Source organism: Phoca vitulina, unplaced genomic scaffold (genome assembly GCF_004348235.1).
Source record: "Phoca vitulina isolate PV1807 unplaced genomic scaffold, GSC_HSeal_1.0 scaffold11, whole genome shotgun sequence".
In the NCBI taxonomy this organism is placed as follows: domain Eukaryota; kingdom Metazoa; phylum Chordata; class Mammalia; order Carnivora; family Phocidae; genus Phoca; species Phoca vitulina.
Genome location: NW_022589714.1, coordinates 4,412,718 through 4,435,076, shown reverse-complemented (window position 1 = coordinate 4,435,076; position 22,359 = coordinate 4,412,718). Strand labels below are relative to the sequence as shown.

Genomic DNA, 22,359 nt, shown 5'->3' with positions numbered 1-22,359 from the left:
ATAAATAAAATCTTTAGGAGAATTGCTTATTTCTTGGGGCGCCTGGGTGCCTCAGTCATTAAGTGTCTGCCTTCAGCTCAGGTCATGATCCCAGGGTCTTGGGATCGAGCCCCACATCGGGCTCCCTGCTCAGTGGGAAAGCCTGCTTCTCTCTCTCCCACTCCCCCTGCTTGTGTTCCCTCTCTCACTGTGTCTTTCTCTGTCAAATAAATAAATAAAATCTTAAAAAAATTGCTTATTTATTTTATTATAACTCATTTGCTCCAAAAAAGGCTCTGAGGGGAATTAACACATAAAAATAAAATGGAGGTGTAAAATCATACCAGAAAACCTAAGGTAAAGATGGTTACTGTGCTTTTTGGCAACCAAGGTACAAAAAGGAATCTAACTATATATATAATACAGTGCTGCCTGGCAACGAACTTTTCCTAAAAGTAAATTCTAAGACGGAGATTGTATTCACAAAGATTTAAATACCAAAATAGAAAATATCTTCAATAGTAGTTTTCCAAAGGCACAGAAACATTTTTATATAATGTAAATTAGAAAACCAAAATAAAGAGACTGAGACAAAAGCAGAAATGGAGAGTCACTGTTTACAATGAGCACAGAGTTTCAGCTTTACGAATGAAGAGTTCTGGATAGGGTTGGTGGTGATGGTTGCATAGCAATGTTAATGGACTTAATGCCATTGAACTGCACATTTAAAAATAGTTAAAATGGTAAATTTTATGTTGTATATATTTTCCCATAATTAAAAACAAAACAAATTAAAAAACCTAAAAAGACTGGGATGAAGTAGTGGAATGAAGGCTTCTTTACATAATCTCCTACCTCCCACCCATTATCAAATTAAAATGAAAGGGGTGGAAGAAAGAATGGAGAGGAGAAAGGAAGGAAGGTAGGTAATAAATAGGCAGATTGGTTGGTTCTCCAGCAACAAATATAGAGGATAGGCACAGTCCAAAATCAGAAACTTCAAAAGGGATAGCCAAGGAGACAAACAGCAGCTTCTGAAGAGGAATGGAGCAGCCCTGTTTGGCAAGTCTCCTAACTTGAATTAACAATTCTCATCAATACCCCACGCTGGAGAGAAAAAAATGAATCCCATTATTTTTCTTCATCTATGACTGGAGGGAGATGCTACAGAGCTGTGGGAGAGAAGGAGTAAAACAGAGAAGTGAATTCCAGTACTTTTCACAAGTGAAAATTCTAGGGCAGCACACTAAAGTTCTCTCCAATGGAAACACAACACTTTCCCCAATTAAATGGAGATCTTGATTCGGTTTTGTATGGGCAGGAAGAATCAGAGGAGGAGCTTTTATAGGAAGGTGAAAAAATACCAGAGCTAGCCAAGCAAAAATTTAATATGCCAGGTCAGAGTTCAGGAGTAATGTATACAGGTCACCAGAACCTACCAGAGACAAAAGAGTGGAAAAGCCCTAGAGTTTATGTTTTCGCAATCACCAAAGCAATGTGAGCCAAGAACAAATCTCACATGGAGAGTGAAGTCACCCACACAATGCAGGAACAAACAGAAAGTGTGGGCAGAAAGGTCAAGCATGAGCAAGATGAAAAATAGGCAAAACGAGTAGGCAAACAAAGTGGGGGAGAGAGGAGAGGGAAGGACAGAAGATCAAAGAACTCGTCTAGAAAAATATAACCAAATGAGTACAAAGACATTCATCAAAAGTGCTTCCAGATTTGTGAATGCAATAAGAACTGCAAGACAGAAAAAGAGATAAAAGGGAGTCTAAAAATTAGACAAATTGATACATTTTTTATTATAGAATTAAGAAACACAAAGGAACATTCATAATTGAAAATAAATGACACAGAGGCCTACGATAATCAGAGAACAAAGATTTTAAAAAACATAAATTGAAAGCAATCAGAGAAAGATAAATAAAATTGGGTACAAGATAATCCAACCTTAGGATAACTGGCGTCCCTAAAACACAAAAGGAAGAGCAGGGAAGAAGCAAGCAGACAGATACAGTGGTTCTCCAGCAGCATATACCATAACGATTGAAGAGACAAAACTCAAACACTCTTCAAAAGTGATAGCCAAGGAAAGATGCAAAAGGTTCTGAAGCAGAATGGGCAGTCTTGTGTAGCGCAGGGCTTCTTGGTCTCTCGTCAGAAGGTATAGAGACGAAGCAACAAAACCCAGGAAAAATAAAAAGTATTCATAGATCTTGGCTCCCCCAAAAGCAAGGCCTGAGAAAAGAACTTTGTGCAGGTAGTTTATTTGGGAGGTTATTCCTGCGGGCTTAAGTGACAGACTGAGAAGCGTGGGAAGGAAGGAGGAAAGTTAAGATTGTGCTGTCAAGGTTACTGCTATAGGCAATGGGGGCTTAACTGCCATGGTACCTTCTAAGAAGCACACACAAGGTCTACCAAAATGGTCTATTCAAAAATAGGAAGCAGGAGCTTCCATTCCCCATTGATTGACAGCTGTCCTTGAGGGTGTTAACTGCCTCATCTGAGCGGAGTATAGGCTGGAACCAGCAGGCTTTTAGACTAGATAAGGTGCTATTAGCAGTAAGTGATTGGAAGCACATGTGAAACTGGTCACACAAGTGGCAGCTAGAACCAGAAGTGTGACCAAGGTGATGGGAGGGCATAATAGTCAATAAAAGGGAAAATTTCCCTGAAATAAGGAACCAAATTTAAATTGTGGTATATTGCTACAATGACACCCAACAGTACAATGAAAGAACTAGATCTCCATGCGTCATTATGGATATGTCTTTTTAAAAAAATTGAGGCTAAGAAACAAAAAACCCAAGTTGCAGAAGGATGATTACACTTTGACTACCACTTACATATATTTTATTAACTTGTAAAAGAATACTATTTAGGGATACAGTCATAGATAGTAAGTGACATGCACAGATATAATAATACAAAACCTCACATGGGAGGAAAGAGTTTGCAGCCAGGGATGGGTACCTAGGAGATTTTAATAGTAATAGTTTATTTTTTAAGCTGGGTGATGGGTACATAATAACTATACTTTTCTCCATGATTAAATATTTTGTTAAGAAAAACTGAACCTACAGATCAAAATAAACTACTATGTCAGGAAAATATAATTTGGAACATTCTACACTGAGATACATCCTGCTTAAGTCATGAAATTTCAAAAATAAAGCACCCAATCAAGAAAACTCCAGGGATGAAATAAATGCACTTTACTTTGCAGCCATATTACCTAACCACAAAGATCACGATCTGGTTAAAGTAAATAATTTAGCAATATTATATAGGACTAGATTTTTCACAGAAGTTGTAAACCGATATGTTTGTTTCACCTGCTCAACTGTTTTTTAATCTGAATTGCCAACATATGAAAATTAATAAATTTTAAAGTAACACTGGATCGTTGTATGCATTTGCATCTGTAGTATCCATATTTGGAAAATTCAAATTCAGAACTAAATAATCTGGTGTTACTGCCTTATTTCTAAAATGAAGTTTTTTTTTTTTTTAAAGATTTTATTTATTTATTTGACAGAGAATCACACAGCGAGAGAGGGAACACAAGCAGGGGGAGTGGGAGAGGGAGAAGCAGGCTTCCCGCTGAGCAGAGAGCCCGATGCGGGGCTCGATCCCACGACCCTGGGATCATAACCTGAGCCGAAGGCAGACGCTTATCGACTGAGCCACCCAGGCGCCCTAAAATGAAGATTTTTGATATTACTTCTAAACATGTGAATTTAAAAAAAAAAATTTTAGAGAGGGAGAGCGCGCACACACACGGGGGGAGGGGCAGAGGCAGAGAAGCTGAAGCCGACTCCCCGCTGAGCAGAGCGACCCATATGAGGCTGATCCCAGGACCCATGAGATCATGAACTGAGCCGAAACCAAGAGGTCGACACTTAATCAACTGAGTCACCCACGTGCCCCATAAACATGCTAATTTTCTAATGATTTAAACCTCCTTTTGATACTTCTAGGGTTAGTTTATCTGAGAAGTCAAAATTTCTTAAAAAAACACACAAACAAGTTAGGGGCGCCTAGGTGGCTCAGTCCATTGAGCGTCTGCCTTCGGTTCGGGTCATGATCCCAGGGTCCTGGGATGGAGCCCTGCTACTGGCTCTCTGCTCGGCGGGGACCCTGCTTCTCCCTCTCCCTCTGCCTGTTGCTCTGACTACTTGTGATATCTCTCTCTCTTTGTCAAATAAATAAAATAAAATAAAAAATTACAAAAAAAAAGGTTAAAAAAAGTACTATGAGCCCTTCTGAAAAATCTGCTTATAAAGAAATCCAGCCAATTAAGCCATACCTTAGGAACAGGACTGGTGGTAAGCATCTTACCCAATTCAATATAAAATGCATAGTAGGGGCGCCTGGGTGGCGCAGTCGGTTGCGTGTCTGCTTGAGGTTCTTTTCACTCTCTCTCTGTCCTCCCCGCACCCTCCCCCTCTGTCTCTCTCTCTCTAAAAATAAATAAATCTCAGAAAAATAAAATAAAATGCTTAGGAAACAAGTTGTGCAGATATGGTTAATAAACAGTGTTACACACTTTGAGAAAGGTACCCAAATTAGGAAATGTAGAGGAAAGTTACACCAACTACAAAAATGCCCTCACGTCTAATGGCAAGGGTTGATACTATCTAAATTCGAAATATCAATTTTTTTTAAAGATTTTATTTGAGAGAGTGAAAGCGCATGTGCGTGCAGTTGGGGGTGGTACAGAGGGAGAGGGTGAAGAAGACTCCCTGCCGAGCAGGGAGCCCAACATGAGGCCCATCCCAGTAATGAGGGAGCAGAAGGCTGCAACCTCCCCCCACCCCCAACTCCTGGGTGGGACACGACATTCTTCCAGGAATCTCCCACTATCTTAATGTTAATAACTTGCAAGGAGAAAACAACCTTAACGTGACAATGGCAAGGCCTCTGGTATCTTGTAGGTTGGTACTCGTTAGCATGTGAAAGTTGTTTTGAAAACCTCCCTTTTTCCTTACTTCCCCCAACTCCTGAGTATAATCAGCCACTCCTCAAGACCCTCGTGCAGCAGCTCTTTCTGCCCACCGGTCCTGTCCCCATGGTTTAATAAAACTACCATTTTGCACCAAAGACATTTGAAGAATCTTTCTTGGTTGTCGGCTCTGGGCCTCACCCCACGAAACCTCACCTATATTCCAAAATTACATCACCAGGACCGCGAGATCATGACCTAAGCCCAAGGCAGATGGCCTAACCAACTGAGCCACCCAGGCGCCCCTGAAATATCACAAGTTTTTAAAAAGACTTCAAATTGTAATGTTTTTCGAGGCGCCTGGGTGGCTCAGTCGATTAAGCGTCTGCCTTTGGCTCAGGTCATGATCCCAGGGTCCTGGGATTGAGGCCTGTATTGGGCTCCTTGCTCATTGCAGAGTCTGCTTCTCCCTCCCCTTCTGGCCCTCCCCCCGCTTGTGGGCTCTTCCTCACGCATGTGCGTGCGCTCGCTCTCTTTCACTCTCTCAAATAAGTAAAATCTTAAAAAAAAATTGTAATGTTTTTCAAAATCTTATTTCATAGAGGACCATTTCAGAAATATAGCAATAATTTTTGAATTACATTTTAATTTCTTTAAACTCAAGCAAAACTGTTTAATATTTTTAATTTAAAACAGCATTTTGGTCATGGGGTACACGGATAATCAATACTAATATACATTTAGTAGTTGGACTTTTTTTTTTTAAATGATTTTATTCGAGAGAGAAAAGGAGCAGAGGGGAGGGGCACAGGGAGAGGGAGAAGCCAACTCTCCATTGAGCAGGGAGCCCAACGCGGGGCTTAATCCCAGGACCCTGAGATCATGATCTGAGCCGAAAGCAGACACTTAGCTGGCTGAGCCACCCCGGCACCCCAGTAGTTGGACATTTTCTATCATAAAACTTAAAAATAAAAAACAAAAAAACCCAACAAAACCACCTCAAAATAAAAACTCATTATGATATAGCCCAATTTTTGTAAAAAGGCATATCTATCTAGTATTCCTTTTATTCTGCCTGTATATCTGCAAAGAAATATTATCTAAAATAAAGGTCAACCAATGTTAATAATGATTATTTATGGGGGAGTTGTTTTTTTTTTCTTTTACCTTTTTGTATCGTGTAATTCTTTACAATGGCCAGTTATTTTTTCAAAAATGAGAAATATTTTTTCTTTACCAAAGCACAACTTTATAAAAGTACTGTTAAAAAGATTCCTATTAGAAATTAAGCCATATGATTCAGATATGTAGCTTTCTGGTTACCTAACTTCACGTGGGGTTAAAACATTCACCTAGGATAATGGATAATAATTAGGTCCCCTTCATAAAGCCTCTGGGATTGTAGTGGGGTGAAAAGGGGGTTCAAAATACCCTGACTTCAGAAATCTGAGGACATAATGTAACAACGATTAACATTTACTGAATGTATAGTGTACCAAACACAATCCTAAACACTATATACAATTCTAAACACTATGCATTAATTTACTGAATTCTAATGACAAGACTAAAAGGTAACTAATTAATTTTCCAGATTTTACAGAAGTGGCACAGAGAACTTACATACCTATCAAAGGAAAGGCTGGATTTAAACCCATATGTCTTCCACGGTTAATGTTCTTAATCATTATACCTGTGGTTCCCACATTTTGTTGCACACTGGTTCCCACATGCAAATATTCTGGTGTGACTGGGCAACAGGATGTTAAAAAGTTCTCTGGTTGATTCCTGCACTATACCTTTCTGTCTCCTGGTCATTCTCAGTTAGTGGTTATCAAGCCTGGAGGAACATCAAGGCCCCTACCTCACCCCACACCAATGGGCCTGGGCTTAGGTATTTTTTAATGCTTCTCAGGTGATTCCAGTCTATAAACCAGGCTTGAGAACGGCTGCTTAGGAAGACACCAGCTGTCTCTCATGTTACCAATCAGGGCCCCAGCTAGTAAGTGTTTTTAATTCTAGGAGTGGGGTGGGTGGGGCTCAAAAAAAGAAAGAAAAATTAAGAACCACTGTCAAGTGGTCGAATGTCAGAGAGCATGGTTTTTAATCCACCTAGATTCTCATAGGTCTGGAATCATTCTGGAAATAATAAGATTTTCTTTAACTGTCTCTCAGCTTGGATTTAGTGCTTTCTCTGATGAGAATGTGGCCTACGAGTTTCCTTAACTACAGGATTTCTTCTTTCCCCTTCAGATAAAGTTTCTCCTGGCATTGGGCTTCACCTAGGACTCTCACCAGTAAAACATGGGCCTATTGATAACTTTCTACTTGAGACCTTAGAATGATGAAAGAAAAAAGTTTTACAGAATAAAATAGGCTAAAAATTATTCAATTAAGATAAAATAAGACTACAACAATAAAGCTCAAAATTTTAAGAGAAATAAAATCCACAAAATATTAAACCTATTCCTTGACAAACTAACACAAATGAATAAGGAGGAAATCTGAGGTTGAAAGAAGGGAACATTTAAGAGAGTATCAAAAATGAAAATCCACATAAGCCAGATCTGGTTTGGGAACCTAAGATCAGTTTCTAATGTGTAATATAATAATGGCTAATATGTATTCAGTGCCTACAACGTACCAGATACAATTATAAACCTTAGATCTGGCAATAGAACATCAGAGATCCTATAGACTCTTTGACTTCCAGGGTACCCAATATGAGAAAGCACAATAATTAACCAGGTTAATGGTTCTCAACCATTCCTTTTCCATTAGGCACACACAATTCCTTCCCCAAGTACCCAATTACTGAACACAAAGCCAAAAAAATATCCTATCGTTCTGGTTCTAGACAGGTTCTAAATTCAGTTAGGAGTTAAACCTGCCAGGTTCAAGATCAAAATCTCTGGTAATTTCATAAAAAATTGAATTTTGCGGGAGCCAGCTGGTTAAGCGTCTGCCTTCGGCTCAGGTCATGATCTCAGGATGCTGGGATCGAGTCCCACATCAGGCTCCCTGCTCAGCGGGGGAGTCTGCTGCTCCCTCTCCCTCTGCTGCTCCCCCTGCTTGTGCTCTCTTGCTCTCTTGGTCAAGTAAATAAAATCTTTAAAAAAAAAAAACCCTCATTTTGCTAATAAAAAAGAGATCCTTATGTTTTAGCAATCAGACATACAGGCAGCAGAACTGGTATTTCGTATGAAAATTAGCTCTACATTTTTTTTTTAAAGATTTTACCTATTTGAGAGAGAGAATAGGAGTGGGGGGGGGAGTGGGAGGTGGGGAGCAGAGGGAAAGGAGGAAGCAGACTCCCCGCAGAGCAGGGAACCCAACACATGTTGCAATCACAGAACCCTGAGATCATGACCTGACCCAAAGGCAGACACTTAACCAACTGAGCCACCCAGGCTCCCCTAGCTCTGCATTTTTACCCATATTAACAGTCTATAGGCCACTAGTCTTAAAATTCTTAAAATGTTATCATTCACTCTTCCAGATCTTAAATTACTTAAACTATTATCCCTGATTATTCCTTACTTCTGCCTCTGATATAACCAGGTCAGGTGTGCACATTTGCCACCAAGAGCCAATGCACAAACACTCCCACATTTGTAGAGACGTTCTTCAGGTACAGGTCTGGATTAACTCAGACTCAAACTGGCAGCAACTGAAACTTTACAGTTCAGAAGAGAACTTTCTAAAAGACTTGGAAGGCAAGTTATTACCAAGTATCTATACTGAAAGAAATTTAGCACAGCTCTTGAAGAACTTGTAGTTTTTTTTTTTAATATTTTATTTATTTGACAGAGAGAGACACAGCGAGAGAGGGAACACAAGCAGGGGGAGTGGAAGAGGGAGAAGCAGGCTTCTCGCTGAGCAGGGAGCCCGATGCGGGGCTCGATCCCAGGACCCTGGGATCATGACCTGAGCCGAAGGCAGACGCTTAACGACTGAGCCACCCAGGCGCCCCGAAGAACTTGTAGTTTTAAGCAGAAGTGGATGCTGGTGGGCCTGTGAGAACAGGTTAGAAGCGAAGTATACACCTAGACCATTCAGTCAGTCCTGTTGTTCACCTGAATGTGGACGAGTATCTTCCCCACATAAATATTTCAGCTTGGACTAGATGACAACTGGTCATCAAATTTAATTGCTCTTTGAAGCCACACCTGAAATCTAATAGAACTCAGCAGCAGTCAAGGAACACTGTCTTCTATTCATAGCTGTTAGCAGTGTACCTCTTGTAGCATGTTATGTAAATATAAACTAATGAGGAGAAGAGCTTAAGCCACTTAAGATGCAACAATTACACAACAACTAAATGCAGCTTGTGATCCTATACTGGAAAAAAATACTGAAAAAAATCAGCAAAACTGGAATGGACTATACACTAAATGAAAGTATATATGATATTATATGAATCTAATGACTATACCGTGGCTGTGTAAGATAAGCCTTGTTCTTAGGAAGTAAACAATTAGGTATCGACAGGTTGAGGCGCATGCTTTATGAAACCCACTCTATGTGCGTGATACAGGAAATAGAATGATGAAGCAAATGTGGCAAAATGTTAATAATTGGTGGCCCTGGATAAAAAAGTATATGGAGTTCTTTGCACTATTATCACAACTTTTCTATAATTTTGACATTCAAAATTAAAACAAACAAAAAAAAGAAAATGAACTCGCTGGATTTTTTTAAGTAGGCTCCACACCCAGCGTGGAGCCCAACACAGGGCTTGAACTCAAAACCCTGAGATCAAGACCTGAGCTGAAATCAAGCCGGATGCTCAACCGAGTCACCCTGCCGCCTTTTAGCTGGATGTTTTAAACTTAACATCAAAATCTAAATGAAAAGAAACTGAGAAAGGGAAACAAATCTATACTCCATCATTATGTTTCTGAGCCAAATACGGTGCTGAACATTTTACAAAGGTTATTCTACAGAATACAAAGAATTTGAGCTTTGAGTCAAAAAGCTGGGTTAGTAGTTCAACTCTACAATTTTGTTGCTCTGTAACTTTAGGTTATTCATCTTCCTGTCAGTGTCCTCCTCTATAAAATGGAGACAATGCTACAAATAGGATGACTGAAAAGATTAAACATGATAATATCAAGTACTGTATACTTTGTGTGTACACCACCGTCCTAAGTGATGGGAGACAAATTTCTATGGGACTCCTAGGTTTCTGCATGTCTTGTAAGCAAGGCATAAAATCTTTTCAAGGATGCTCATATAGCAAACAGATTTGTAAGACAGAAATAGTATCCCACTACAGAGCAAAGGGAAACATGCTTACTGCCCATCCTAAAAGCCTCAAGGTCCCTCTCTTATGTGACACAGCACCCGGCCTGTGCAGGTATCATCTGACCTTCACATCACCCTGTGGTTAGAAGAGGGGCTTGGCGAACCAATACAAGTAAATGTTAATACTCTGGCTACTGCTATTGCTGCGAATAGTAAAATCCTTTTCTCTCACCCAGGGATCTCATGTTTTCTGGCCACCACCCATGGAACTGTGGTAGACTAGTAAGGTAAAGTCACAAACCCCTCACAGTTCTTGACACTATGCCCTTTCAATTAACATTATGTCATTAGATCTTATCAATAGTCCCATAAAGTTCAGCAAAACTGCATGGTACAAGTGAGATATTCCACAAACAATAGTTATTATTGTCTTCATCATCATCGTCATTAATCCTTGCAACAATCCTGTAAACTTGGAATCAATACGATCATTTTATAGCTGACAGGTTAATTAACCTGCCAAGAGTCAGTCAGTCACACAAATGGATTTTAATCCTTTCCACTTTTATCATTCTATCTCACAGCTTTAAAATTATGAACTCATTTGGTGAAGCTGCAAAATTTATATTACATCACAACAGCTTATTCTTTAAATATGTATTAACAGCCTTTTATGTTTCAGGCACTTTGCTGGTGCTAGAGAAATAGTGAATAAAACATGCTCTGTCTTCACGAAGCCTATAGAGAAAACACACCAAAACAAGGAAAACAAAACAACAAAATAACTAATTCCCTAATAATAATTAATTAGCTAATGAAATAATTATTAACTCTTATAAATGCTATGATGGAAGCAAACAAGGGTCTGAGATAGAGAGCAACTGGAGGACACACTTTTCAAACCAGAGGTTTTCAGTTGGGAATAAATTCAGTGACTCCCAACCAGGATTTTCTGAAAAATGTAGTGTAAGTAGAAAAGAATGCACACACATTATAAGTACTGTTTTGTGAAACTTCCATTTTGCACAAACGGTCATGATATAAAATCATTTCCTTTAGGCACAGGGAATATCTATGCAATGGGAATGGAAAGACCTTGCTTTGTTAGAAAAGCAAAATTACAGTGTGGCTAGGATCCTGCAGAAAGGAAGAATAGGGTGGTATGAATGGATGTTGTAAAGAAAGATGTTAAGGTTCTGGTAGAGTTTGTGCAATGTAGTTTATTTAAATAGGTAAGTGACATGATTTTACATTTGAGAAGTCACTTTTCTTGCTATAAGGAGAATGGATTTGAGGGAGGGCAAGGATGGAAACAGACCCATCAGAATGCTGTTGTAAGCAGATGACGTAGGTGATAATAGTACTTGGTTTGGGGTGACGGAAGGGAAAGGCAACAGGGATGGAAAAGAATGGATAGATTCAAGGTATTTTGAAGATAGAGTCCAAAGGACTTGCTGAAGTGAGGCCCAAGAGGCACACTCTAAATTTCAGTCATATCCAAATATTGTTGTTCCATGAACATACATCATGCTCTCCCATGGTTCTGTTGTCCATACATACGATGTTCTTGGAATACCCTACCACTCCCCAAGCTCTCACCCTACTAACCTAGTACACTCCTATCCATCTTTCCTTCAGGACATTACCTTTTCCACAAAGCATTCCTGACATTTGGAAGCTGTCTTCTCCATATTCCCTTAACACCTCACATATGTTTCTAATACACTGGTTACAGACTGTACTGCAATTAGCTGTTTATACATGTGTTTCCCCAAGTTAGTCCAGAGCCATGCCAGGACAGAAGCCATATTCTATTCACTTTCAACCTTGGGACTGATAATGGGACTGCTTAGAAAAATGTAGATTCATTATCAAAATTTGCTGAATGTGCTATTTCATGTAATACATTCCTTCACTCCTAAACTAGCAAAGGATCCTCATTCATAAAGATATGTATTGCACATATTTTTTTTTTAAAGACTTTATTTCTTTATTTGACAGAGAGAGACACAGCGAGAGAGGGACACAAGAAGGGGGAGTGGGAGAGGAAGAAGCAGGCTTCCCGCTGAGCAGGGAGCCCGATGCGGGGCTCGATCCCAGGACCCTGGGATCATGACCTGAGCCGAAGGCAGACGCTTAACGACTGAGCCACCCAGGCGCCCCTATTGCACATATTTTTATTTTACCTCATTTCATTTATTTTACCTCATTTCAAACATGACTCCATGTTTGGAGAAATATATATTTGCTTAGTTTATGTTGCCATACAAATCTATTAGATTCTGTTTAATGATCAGATTGTGCTTCTTGCCTTTATAAACTGATAGCACAGCATATAGGAAAGAGCTGATTTTGAAATTAGACCCCTGTTCATAAACCAACTCTTCAGTTTACTGACCATGTGTAGACCCTGGCCTTGGGTAGATTTTTAATCTCTGGATCTCAGTTTGCTCAACTGTATAAGGTTAATACTTCTATGTCATAGGGTCATCATGGGGCTTAAATGTGAATGTAAAGTAACTAGCACAAATACACACTACCTATTAGTTCCTGTTTCTCCAACTTACCTTCTTTACAAGGAAGAATACAGCCTTTGCAAAACTAAACACAGTGTTTCTGGTCATGACATTATCTTGACCTATGGGTTGAAAATGGAAATCATCTTACCTCTCCCACTCCAAACACAGCCTGGACACTGAGGTCCAAAACTACCTACCCTGGATATAGCCTACTGTCTACATTAGCATGACTTTATTATTTCTTTGTCTTTGTTAGCATAACTTTACTATTCCAGGAGATTCCTGCCCAAATAGCTTGATTATTCATTATAGGAACTTCTTGAAAAATCAATTCTTCAAAAAAAAAAAAAAAAAGCACCAACAGTTTATACCCTAAGATTCCTTGCACTACCCTGCCTTCTTTCTTCCAATCTTAAAACTGTGAAGATCAGGGCGCCTCGATGGCTCAGCTGGTTAAGCGACTGCCTTGGCTCAGGTCATGATCCTGGAGTCCCAGGATCGAGTCCCACATCGGGCTCCCTGCTCAGCAGGGAGTCTGCTTCTCCCTCAGACCCTTCCCCCTCTCATGCTCGATCTCATTCTCTCTCTCAAATAAATAAAAATAAAATCTTAAAAAAAAAATCAAAACTGTGAAGATCAGTATCGAATCCCAACCAAGCCATCTCCTCCACTCCCCTGCCCTCTCACCCTCTGCCACTGAAAGACCAGCCTTAAACCATACTTCAAATTCTCAAGAAAAATCAGATCTTGCCTTCCCAGACACTACCAAAACTCTGCTGGTGTTCTTTCTTACCCCAGTAAACCATAAACTCAGCTTTGTTCTATCAGAAGGTCCGTTGGTGTTATCTGAGAAGCCAGCGTTGGACAGGGAAATAGTCTATAAGCATAAAGACAAGGCAGAGCAATTTTCCCACAAAAGTCCAGAAATACTATAAAAATGAACCGAGGGAAATTATATACCAGGCAAAATACGTCCACTAATATGTCCATTAATGAAAGTAAATGGGTTTGTCAAGACAACTGAAAGTTTCGTTGCAAAATTCCAAAAGGGGCCAATGAATTTCAAAAATTCTTTTTGCTGAAATCTAATGTTTAAGTGTTTTATTCCTTTCCTCATTACAGAGCTGTTCACATAGAGGACTCCGAATCACGAAAAAACAGCATCTCACGTTATCTTTGGAGTTTCCAAAAATAATGCTAGGACAGGCGGCCAAGACGATTGCAAGACAAATGACCAGATTTTAAATTAGACCCTTTCGAATGAAAATTCAGATCCATAATCAATTTTACTAAGTGTAAGGAACACTAATTTCTAAAGGGTTCTAATCATGGCCCAATGACTTTCCACTAGGGTAAAGCATACAAAGCTGTGGGGTGGAAAGGAGTGAGGGAAGCAACATTTGCTTTTCAAGATTTACTTTTCACCTTGAGAAACCGATTTGGGTCGCATGGCCGACCCTCCCAACAGATCGGCCTCAACAGCTCGAGCAGCTCCAAAGAGGAGGCAGGAGGCGGCAGAAACAGGGTTTTCATGGAATCCCCCTCTCGCTGAGGGCTGACCCGGCGTGGGGGTTCCGCTCGGGCCTTCCTTCCGCCAGTTCCCGGGTCCGTACCTGACAGGCGATGGACCTGCGGAAGCCACAAGCCATGTCCACCTCCACGAAGCGCGCCCCAACCCCCGGGCCCGGATCCTCGCCCCGCCCCCTCTGTACGCCCCGCCTATGCGCGCCGGAAGCCCGCCCCGGAGGATTCTGCCAACCAATCAAGAAGCCGCGTGGCCCGCCACTAACCTCTGCCCTGCTGCCGCGAGGGAGCGCGGGAAATCCCGAGTGCAGCTGCAATCCCGCGGGCAGCTGGGACCATGGCCACTTCTTCGGTGTCCAAGGTACGTGGGGGGCGGACGCCCGCTAGACTCAGCCGTCGCCTCATTCTCTTTTGGAAAAGGGATGTAGCAGAGGTTACGTAGGCCTCAGTGAACAGGCTCGAGGGGAGGGAGTGGCGGGCTGAGCTGAAGAGTCCTTACTCCGGGTGCAGTTGAGGTCAGTTTTGCTCGGGGAGCGAAGACACCGATCTGCCTTAGTTGCTTTGGCTGGGAGGACTTTTAAGTTCTGGTTTGTGGAGGTCGAATTCCCCGAGGATGTGCTCCAACCTCCCTTCCTTTTTCTTCCCCATAAATATTTATTGTGCGCCAAGCACTCCCCGTTAGGTACGACATAGAGTGGTAAACAAAATTGTTGTCTGCACTCAGTTGTCTGCACTCAAAAAAGTTGCACTCAAAAAAGGCATTAAACACAGATGAATTGATGATAACAAATTGTGATAAGTGTTAGCAGATTGCCCCGGGTCTGCGAAGGCCTTTTGGAGAAAGGGACATTTTAGCTGAGACCTGAAAAGTAAGTACAAGTTAGGCAAAGGATTGGAGGGTGGGGAGACTGTTCTAGCATAGAGAATGACATGTTCTTTGGCCCAGAAGATAGAAATAAAATGACCTATTAAAGAAGTTGAAATATTAGTATAATCAGAGAGGAAGCGTTGTGAAAAATGAGAATGAAAAAGTAGTGTAGGTGTGTGTCAGAGGAGATCACATAGACCTCATATGGGCTGCCTAGATGGCCACGGCTTGCAGGAAGACATGATAATGTGGTTGGTAAGAAGATAAACCCTAGAGCTCTATTGTCTAATGTAAGTAGCCAGTAGCCACATGTGGCTATTTCAGTTTTAATTAAAATAAATAAAATTGAATAAAATTAGAAATTCATTTTCTCAGTTTTACTAGCCACATTTCAAGTGCTCAATAACCACATGTGGTGGTGGCTACCATATTAGTGCAGAGACATGATATTTCGCCTTCATTACCAAAAGCTCTATTGTACAGCACTGCTACAGACCAAGTAAGACCTTTAGTGGTAGTATGAGTACCGCCAGAAGCCCCTGAAGTTAAGCTGTGATAAAGTTGAGAATGTAGATGAAAAAAACTGCAGTCATTTCTCCCTACGTTAAAACAGTAGATTAGAAGGCTCTACCATGGATCTGATCTTTAATTTTGATTAAAATTAAACTAAAATTATGGGAAGGAGTGCCTTCTGAGACTACATATCAAAGGGGAACTTCAAGCCATAGAACTTAAGTTTATAGAAGATTGACTATGATGCTAGATGCAAATGCCAGAAGAGGTTTAACTGTGCTTATGTAGCCCGGGCACTGGGGTGTAAGAGCACCTGGCTCCAGGGGTCCCAGACAGACCAGCTTCGGCCCCTCCCTGCCGACAAAATCCTAAATCGGAGAAATGAGTGGTAGTGAAACAAGAAAGGAGCGGTGTGGGGGACCACCCCGCCCTAGGCATGTGGGGTGGAGTGGGTCTTGTGGGGTTGGGTGCTTTATGATAATCAGCTGTGACCAACAAAGAATAACCAGCCCCTAAAAAGGAAGTAAGCCGTTGAAGATGTTATCAATAGAGATGTTAAATGGATTTAAGTTTCCTGGTTAGCTTTCTATAAAAGACCAACCCTAAAGGCCCTCGGCAACCCTGTTGGGACCCCTCTCACTCTTGAGAGCTTTTTCTGTATCTTCACTTAATAAACTTCAATTGCTTTACTCACAAAAAAAAAAAGGAATTTATTTCAGTGAAGCCAACACTGACAGCAGCCTGGAGTCTTAAAGACTGTGTCCAAAGTGCTGAAAATACTTAAGGTTTATATGAGGAAAGTGTGGGACAGAGGAGGGCGGTACGGGTCAGGTTGATCATTGTCTTGGAGTCAGTCATGGGCGGGGTCTTGCTGGCTCCGGACAGTCCTTACTGCTTGAGGAGTTAGTTTCGGTTCCCATCAGGAGAAGCTGTGCCCACAGGATCTTTTGCCTGAGTTAAGAGATAAGCTGGATGGGGCACTTGGGTGGCTCAGATGGCTAGGCATCTGCCTTCCGCTTGGCTCATGGTCTCCTGGTCCTGGGATGGAGCCCCATGTCGGCCTCCCGGCTCAGCAGGGAGTCTGCTTCTCTCCCCGCCCCCCCCCCCCCCCCCGTGTGCTCTTTCTCTCAAATGAATAAATAAAATCATAAAAAAAAAAGTGAGATAAGCTGGAAAGAAGAACTTAATCAGAAAGTTTGAGTTCAAAAGGGAGGTGGTTGCAGTTCTCTCATACTAGTATTTTTTATTAGGATTGGTACTGTTTTTGTTTTGTGCTGGTGGTAAAGTTCCATAGGTTTTGAGTGGTCTGCCCTCTAATTCTTTTCATTGCATAAGACTCATATTTTTGTGTATCTTGCAGAATTGTGAGGTTTTGTTCAGGAAAGCATTATAATAGAAATGCTTGTATTGAGATGATTATGAAGGGGACCTTGCATCAATAAGATTCTTTAAGGACTATTTCAGGAGCTCATAGAACTGCAAGCTTTTTTTTTTTTTTTTTTAACCTATGTAAACTTCCTTTTCCGTGTCATATTTTCTACCTGTTAGCTCTCCTCCTAGACTGCTTCTTCTATCTCAAACACCATCATTTGATCAGCAGTTCTAAGTGGTTAACCATATTACTACCTGCCATACATTAGGATCTATTATGGGCACTTGTATATCTCACTCCTTCATAGCTCCTTTTCCTTTACTGAATTGCAGGTGGATATAGAAGGGAGGCAATGACAAGCTTGTGTGGTACTACAGGATTTTTCTAAATGTGAATGTGTATTTCAGCAGTTCACTAGTTGCAGATACAGGAGTATAAGGCACAGTTCTTATTTTGGATCCTGTAATCCAAATGGCATTTTATATTTGCACAGCTTTCTTTAGCACTGTCCTGAGATGACTTTTTCTAGGTATATTTTTTTCATTCTTTCATTTTCCATAAAAATGGGTCTTTAAGAAGCTGTACATGGTGCATGGCTTTAGGATTGGTAGAATAAACATAGAACCAGTAGCTTGGAGACTATATATTACCAGTCAAATAATAACATGAAACTAAATGTAACTGGGAAATTACCAGGAAAATTACTTGGCAGGCATTCATTCCATATACTGATTGCGCTAACGCCTGTCCTAGACACTGAGGAAACAATTGTGAATTTTATGCAGTCTGTGCTCTGAAGGCACTCACAAACTACTTGGTGAGACAGACCCGTAAATAACTATGATACACAGTGAAAGTGATTTAAAACAAAGCAAAATAAAGGCATTCAAGTATTGTGAGATCTTAGGGAAAGGAATAATTCTAACTAGAGAACTGGGGACGGTTTCCCAGAGCAAATGAGTAAGACTTTTATCAGATGAAGAAAGGTGTATAAGATGAAACAATAGCCAAATTACCTATTTCCTGACCAGGTTATAGATACTTGAAGTGTAATTAAATAATAAAGACTTCTTTTGAAATGAGAGAGTGTCACTATTTTTGATCTTCGTTTTAATAGTACTAATGTTCTTTAAGTTTTATAAAAATGGAACCTTTCTGGGTTTAAATTTCATCAGCTTATATTTTCTGTGTCTCTTAGATTAGGTCCCTAAGAGCAAAATCACGAGATGCGCATCTCATGGGAAGGAGGAGAAAGAAATGGATAGTCCCCTTGTTGTTTAAGAATTGTCCTGCTAGGGGCACCTGGGTGGTTCAGTTGGTTAAGCCTCTGACTCTTGATTTCAGCTCAGGTCATGATCTCAGGGTCCTGGGATTGAGCCCCCTGTCCGGGATCCACACTGAGCAGGGAGCTGCTTGGGATTCTCTGGCTCTCCCGCTGCCCACCCCCCACCCCATGCACTTGGGCGCACTCTCTATCTCTCAAAAAATAAATCTTTTTAAAAAAAGAATTTTCCTGCTATAATTCAGATAGAAGAGAGAGAATTTCTTAGCACTTTAAAGAAATGCCTTTTTAAAAAAAATCTGCTTATCCATAAAATACTTGGTTAATGAGATTTATCTGTTCCTTGGCTACTTTGACTTTATGCTTTTTTCTTTCTTATATTTTTTTTTTTTTAGGGCTGCTTTGTGTTTAAGCCAAACTTCAAGAAGAGAAAGATCTCTGTGCCAGTAGGTAAGATGTCTTAATAGCGAATTGGCTAGATTTCCTCCCCTAAGTCTTGAACTTACCTAACCCTAGTTGAAGTTAGTAATTCTCTTATCTTAAGTTTGACTTACTTAGCTTCTTGATGTAACAGTTATGTTCCAAAGTATAGTCAAAGGGATAAGGTACATCCTGGACTTTGAATCTAAAAGGGAATCCAAATATACTTTCAAAAGGCAAATTAGAAAGTAAATTTCCCTCAAAGGATATGTCCCCATTCTTCAAAAGAGATTGTCTTAGGGGTGCCTGGCTGGTCAGATGGTAAAGCATGTGAACCTTGATCTCCAGGTTGTGAGTTCAAGCCCCACGTGGGGCGTAGAGCTTACTTAAAAACATATATAAATAAAATAAAATAATAAGGCTAACTCAAAAGGAAATTTAAACAGAAGAGAGAGACTGTCTTAAAAATCTCAGTGATTTCCTGGGGTGTGGTAGAGAAGTTGACTGCAAAAGGGCAAGAGATACTTTTTGGACCGACGGAAATGTTTTCTAGATCGAGGGAACAGTTATGTGAGTGTATACTTTTGTTAGGACATACTAAACTGTTAAAATCAGCATATTTTATAATTTGTAAATTATTTCTCAATAAAATTAAACTTAAAAAAAAAGATACTGTTTTTCTTCACTTTCTTCATTTATTTCCAGATATCTATTTGGTGATCATGTTAGGAAGAATTGACTTTTTCAAACAAATCATGACATTACTGTCAGAACAGAAAATGTGTATTGTACTGGTTTTCAATTGTAGCTGCAGATTAGAATCACTTGGGGAGATTTTTTTAAAAATTGGGGTTTTTTTTAGATATAATTGTATTTTCACATACAGTTGCAAGAAAGTGTAGAGAGTTTTTTGTACCCTTTACTCAGTAATCTCCAGTGGTAATATTTTCGGTAACTGGTACAGTATGACAACCAGGAAACTTAACATTGATACAATCCATTGACCTTACTTAGATCTCAACTTGGGGAACTTTTTAAAGATACTAATGCCCGACCCCATCTCAGACCAATTGAATCAGAATCTCTGGGAGTGGTACCTAGGTATTGGTACTTTTTTAAAAGCTCCTCACAGGGAAAAAAAAATACACAAAATGAGAATAGACCCAGGGAACTCAGCGACACTGTCAAGCATAACAGTCGCATGATGGGGTTCCCAGGAGAAGAGCGAGAAAAGGGGGCAGAAGATTTGTCTGAAGAAATAATAGCTGAAAACTTCTTGAATCTGGGGAAGGAAAGAGAAATACAGATCCAGGAGGCCCCAGAGAGACCCCAACAAAACCAAACCAAAGAGGTCTGCACCAAGACACAAAGTAAGATGGCCAAAAGTAGTGAGAAAGAGAGAATTTTAAAAGCAAGAGAAAGGAAAGCAGTTACATACAAGGGAAACCCCATATGGCCATCACTGGGTTTTTCAGGCACAAACTGCAGGCCAGACGGGAGTGGCATGATAAATTCCAAGTGCTAAAAGGAAAAAATCTACAGCCAAGAATACTCTATCCAGCAAGGCTTTCATTTAGAATAGAAGGAGAGAGAGAGTTTCCAGCCATGTCCCTGTCATACACAATGCCGTTGGCCTGTGGGTCCCAAATTCACAGTCCAGCCGCCCTCCTGCCCAAGTCAGCATGCACGGCCTACCACCTGCTCAACGCCAAGTAAACAAGCCTTCACCTCAGATTGACAAGGGCTCAAGCTGACACTCCCCCTCAAATTCCAGCCCCTGTGCTCAAGTTTGTGCACAAAAGTGGGCATAATTATAACAGCAGAATGAAGCAACCTGAACAGTGACACTAATTCTGTGGAATATATGATGGGTAAAAGGAGTGTGCTAGGCTGAGAACATCTCCAACAAGCACATCAGAAAACAATACATACAGCATGATTCTAATTAGTAAAAGAAACAAACCCAGGCAAAATAAAACAAGATGAAATCAGAGAGGGAGACGAACCATAGGAGACTCTTAAGCATAGGAAGCAAACTGAGGGTTGCTGGAGGGAAGGTGGGTGGGGGGATGGGGTAACTGGGTGATGGGCATTAAGGAGAGCATGTGATACAATGAGCACTGGGTGTTCCGTGCAACTGATGAATCACTGAACTCGACCTCTGAAACTAATAATATACTATATGTTAATTAATTGAACTTAGATAAAAAGGAAACCTAAAAGCTCCTCACAGGCTTACTATTTACATCCACTATTCAGTATTGTAAAGATTGATTCTGATGGAAAAATTATGATGTGGAATTAAGCATATTTATGCACTAGCTTTGAATTAAAGGAAAAACTGAACTAAACCATTGTTTGACTAAGGAAATAAAGAACTTGTATTTATTGAATAGGATTTTTCTAAATCATCGCATGATGCAGACCTTAGGGTGTTACTCCTTCAGTTTGAGACCAGCTAGATAAGAAACCTGTGCTCAAAGAGCAAATAATAAAATGATGGTTCATACTGAGGGGACCAGAGGGTAGAAAATATGATTTATAATAAGAATCCAATTTCTCATTAGCAAATAAACTGTGATCTCAAGTTCTACACTCTCTTAGACTTAGTCTCAAGGAAACATGAAATTTTTTGTATTCCCTGCCCCCCAATAAAAAGTGACTGATAGACTTGGAAATAGTGAACAAAGAATAGCTACATTATAAATTATTTTTAAGTGATGGACTTGTGAACATATTTCTTTAATGTTGGAGATTGCTAAACTCGAAGTAGTTCATTTTCAGAGAAAATTCAAGTTTTGTTTCCCATTATCTAGGATACAGAGCATGAAATGACATCTAATATCATCAGCAATGTCATTATAACTAATGACATTGCTAGCATTTATTGAGTTTTTATTATGTGCTAGATTATTCTAAGCTCTTTATATGTGTTCCTTTGTTTAATCCTCTCAGTAAACATGAGGAATGTATTATGAGTATCTCCATTAAAATACTATGAGGATACTTAGAACTCTCAATGATAGTGCTAGTAAGTGGCAGAGCTGGGGTTTGAACCCAGTTGTCTGATTCCAGAACCTCTGGTCTAACCATTATTTGGTACTGTCTCTCATAATAGGCGAGTTTTTGCTTAGAACTTTTTCTGTTGAATTTCAGCTATAACTTACTAAGATTTGTTCAAAGTTTTAGTATTAGTAAACCTAATGTGTATAATTTGAACTTTGCTTTGAAGTACATTAGTTTTTGTTTTTTTTTTTAATTGGGCTGACCTAAGACCAATAGATACTGTTTCAATATGAGAATCTTAGAGGAATTGACCCTGATTATAAGACAGATGGTGTAGGAATAAGGAAAACATATCCAGATTTTAGCACTTGCCTTCACTGGCTTCAATTCTTGAAACAGATTGCCTGAAGAAGTAGGAAGATGCCCAGCATTTTGCCCACCATCTGTCCCCTGACTCGAAGACACTTGGATGTATACCTAAGAGAAGACTGGTAACTCTCCCTCTTGTCTATGTTCTGTGGATGACTGTGCATCCATGAAAACGACTGGGCAGGAACTGGAGAGAGAAGGAGAGAGAGAGGGAGAGACTGAGATGGGTGGTGGCTCTGGCCCTGTAGGAGATGTTCGCACTGAAGTCAAGCGCTGTGCGTAGGAGCAGGAGGGAACCTGTCAACAGTGAGA

The 22,359-nt window shown here is 40.3% G+C and overlaps 2 protein-coding genes across 6 annotated transcripts in view; one reads left to right on the top strand and one right to left on the bottom strand.

Annotated features, from left to right (window-relative positions):
* The window catches only part of RARS2 (arginyl-tRNA synthetase 2, mitochondrial), a 58,319-nt gene extending 43,935 nt beyond the window's left edge, over nucleotides 1-14,384 (bottom strand). The window contains exon 1 of one of the 2 annotated variants that reach the window (XM_032409314.1): nucleotides 14,307-14,384. In XM_032409314.1, coding sequence (XP_032265205.1) covers nucleotides 14,307-14,342 — 36 coding nt within the window. In that variant the 5' untranslated portion in view covers nucleotides 14,343-14,384. The other variant, XM_032409313.1, reaches the window with a different exon arrangement.
* Nucleotides 14,385-14,496: 112 nt separating this feature from the next.
* ORC3 (origin recognition complex subunit 3) overlaps nucleotides 14,497-22,359 on the top strand; it is a 59,611-nt gene continuing 51,748 nt past the window's right edge. For 3 of the 4 annotated variants that reach the window (XM_032409309.1, XM_032409308.1, XM_032409311.1), the window contains exons 1-2: nucleotides 14,497-14,578; nucleotides 18,648-18,702. In XM_032409309.1, coding sequence (XP_032265200.1) covers nucleotides 14,555-14,578; nucleotides 18,648-18,702 — 79 coding nt within the window. In that variant the 5' untranslated portion in view covers nucleotides 14,497-14,554. Of the gene's footprint in view, nucleotides 14,579-18,647; nucleotides 18,703-22,077; nucleotides 22,170-22,359 lie in introns of all 4 variants that reach the window. The other variant, XM_032409312.1, reaches the window with a different exon arrangement.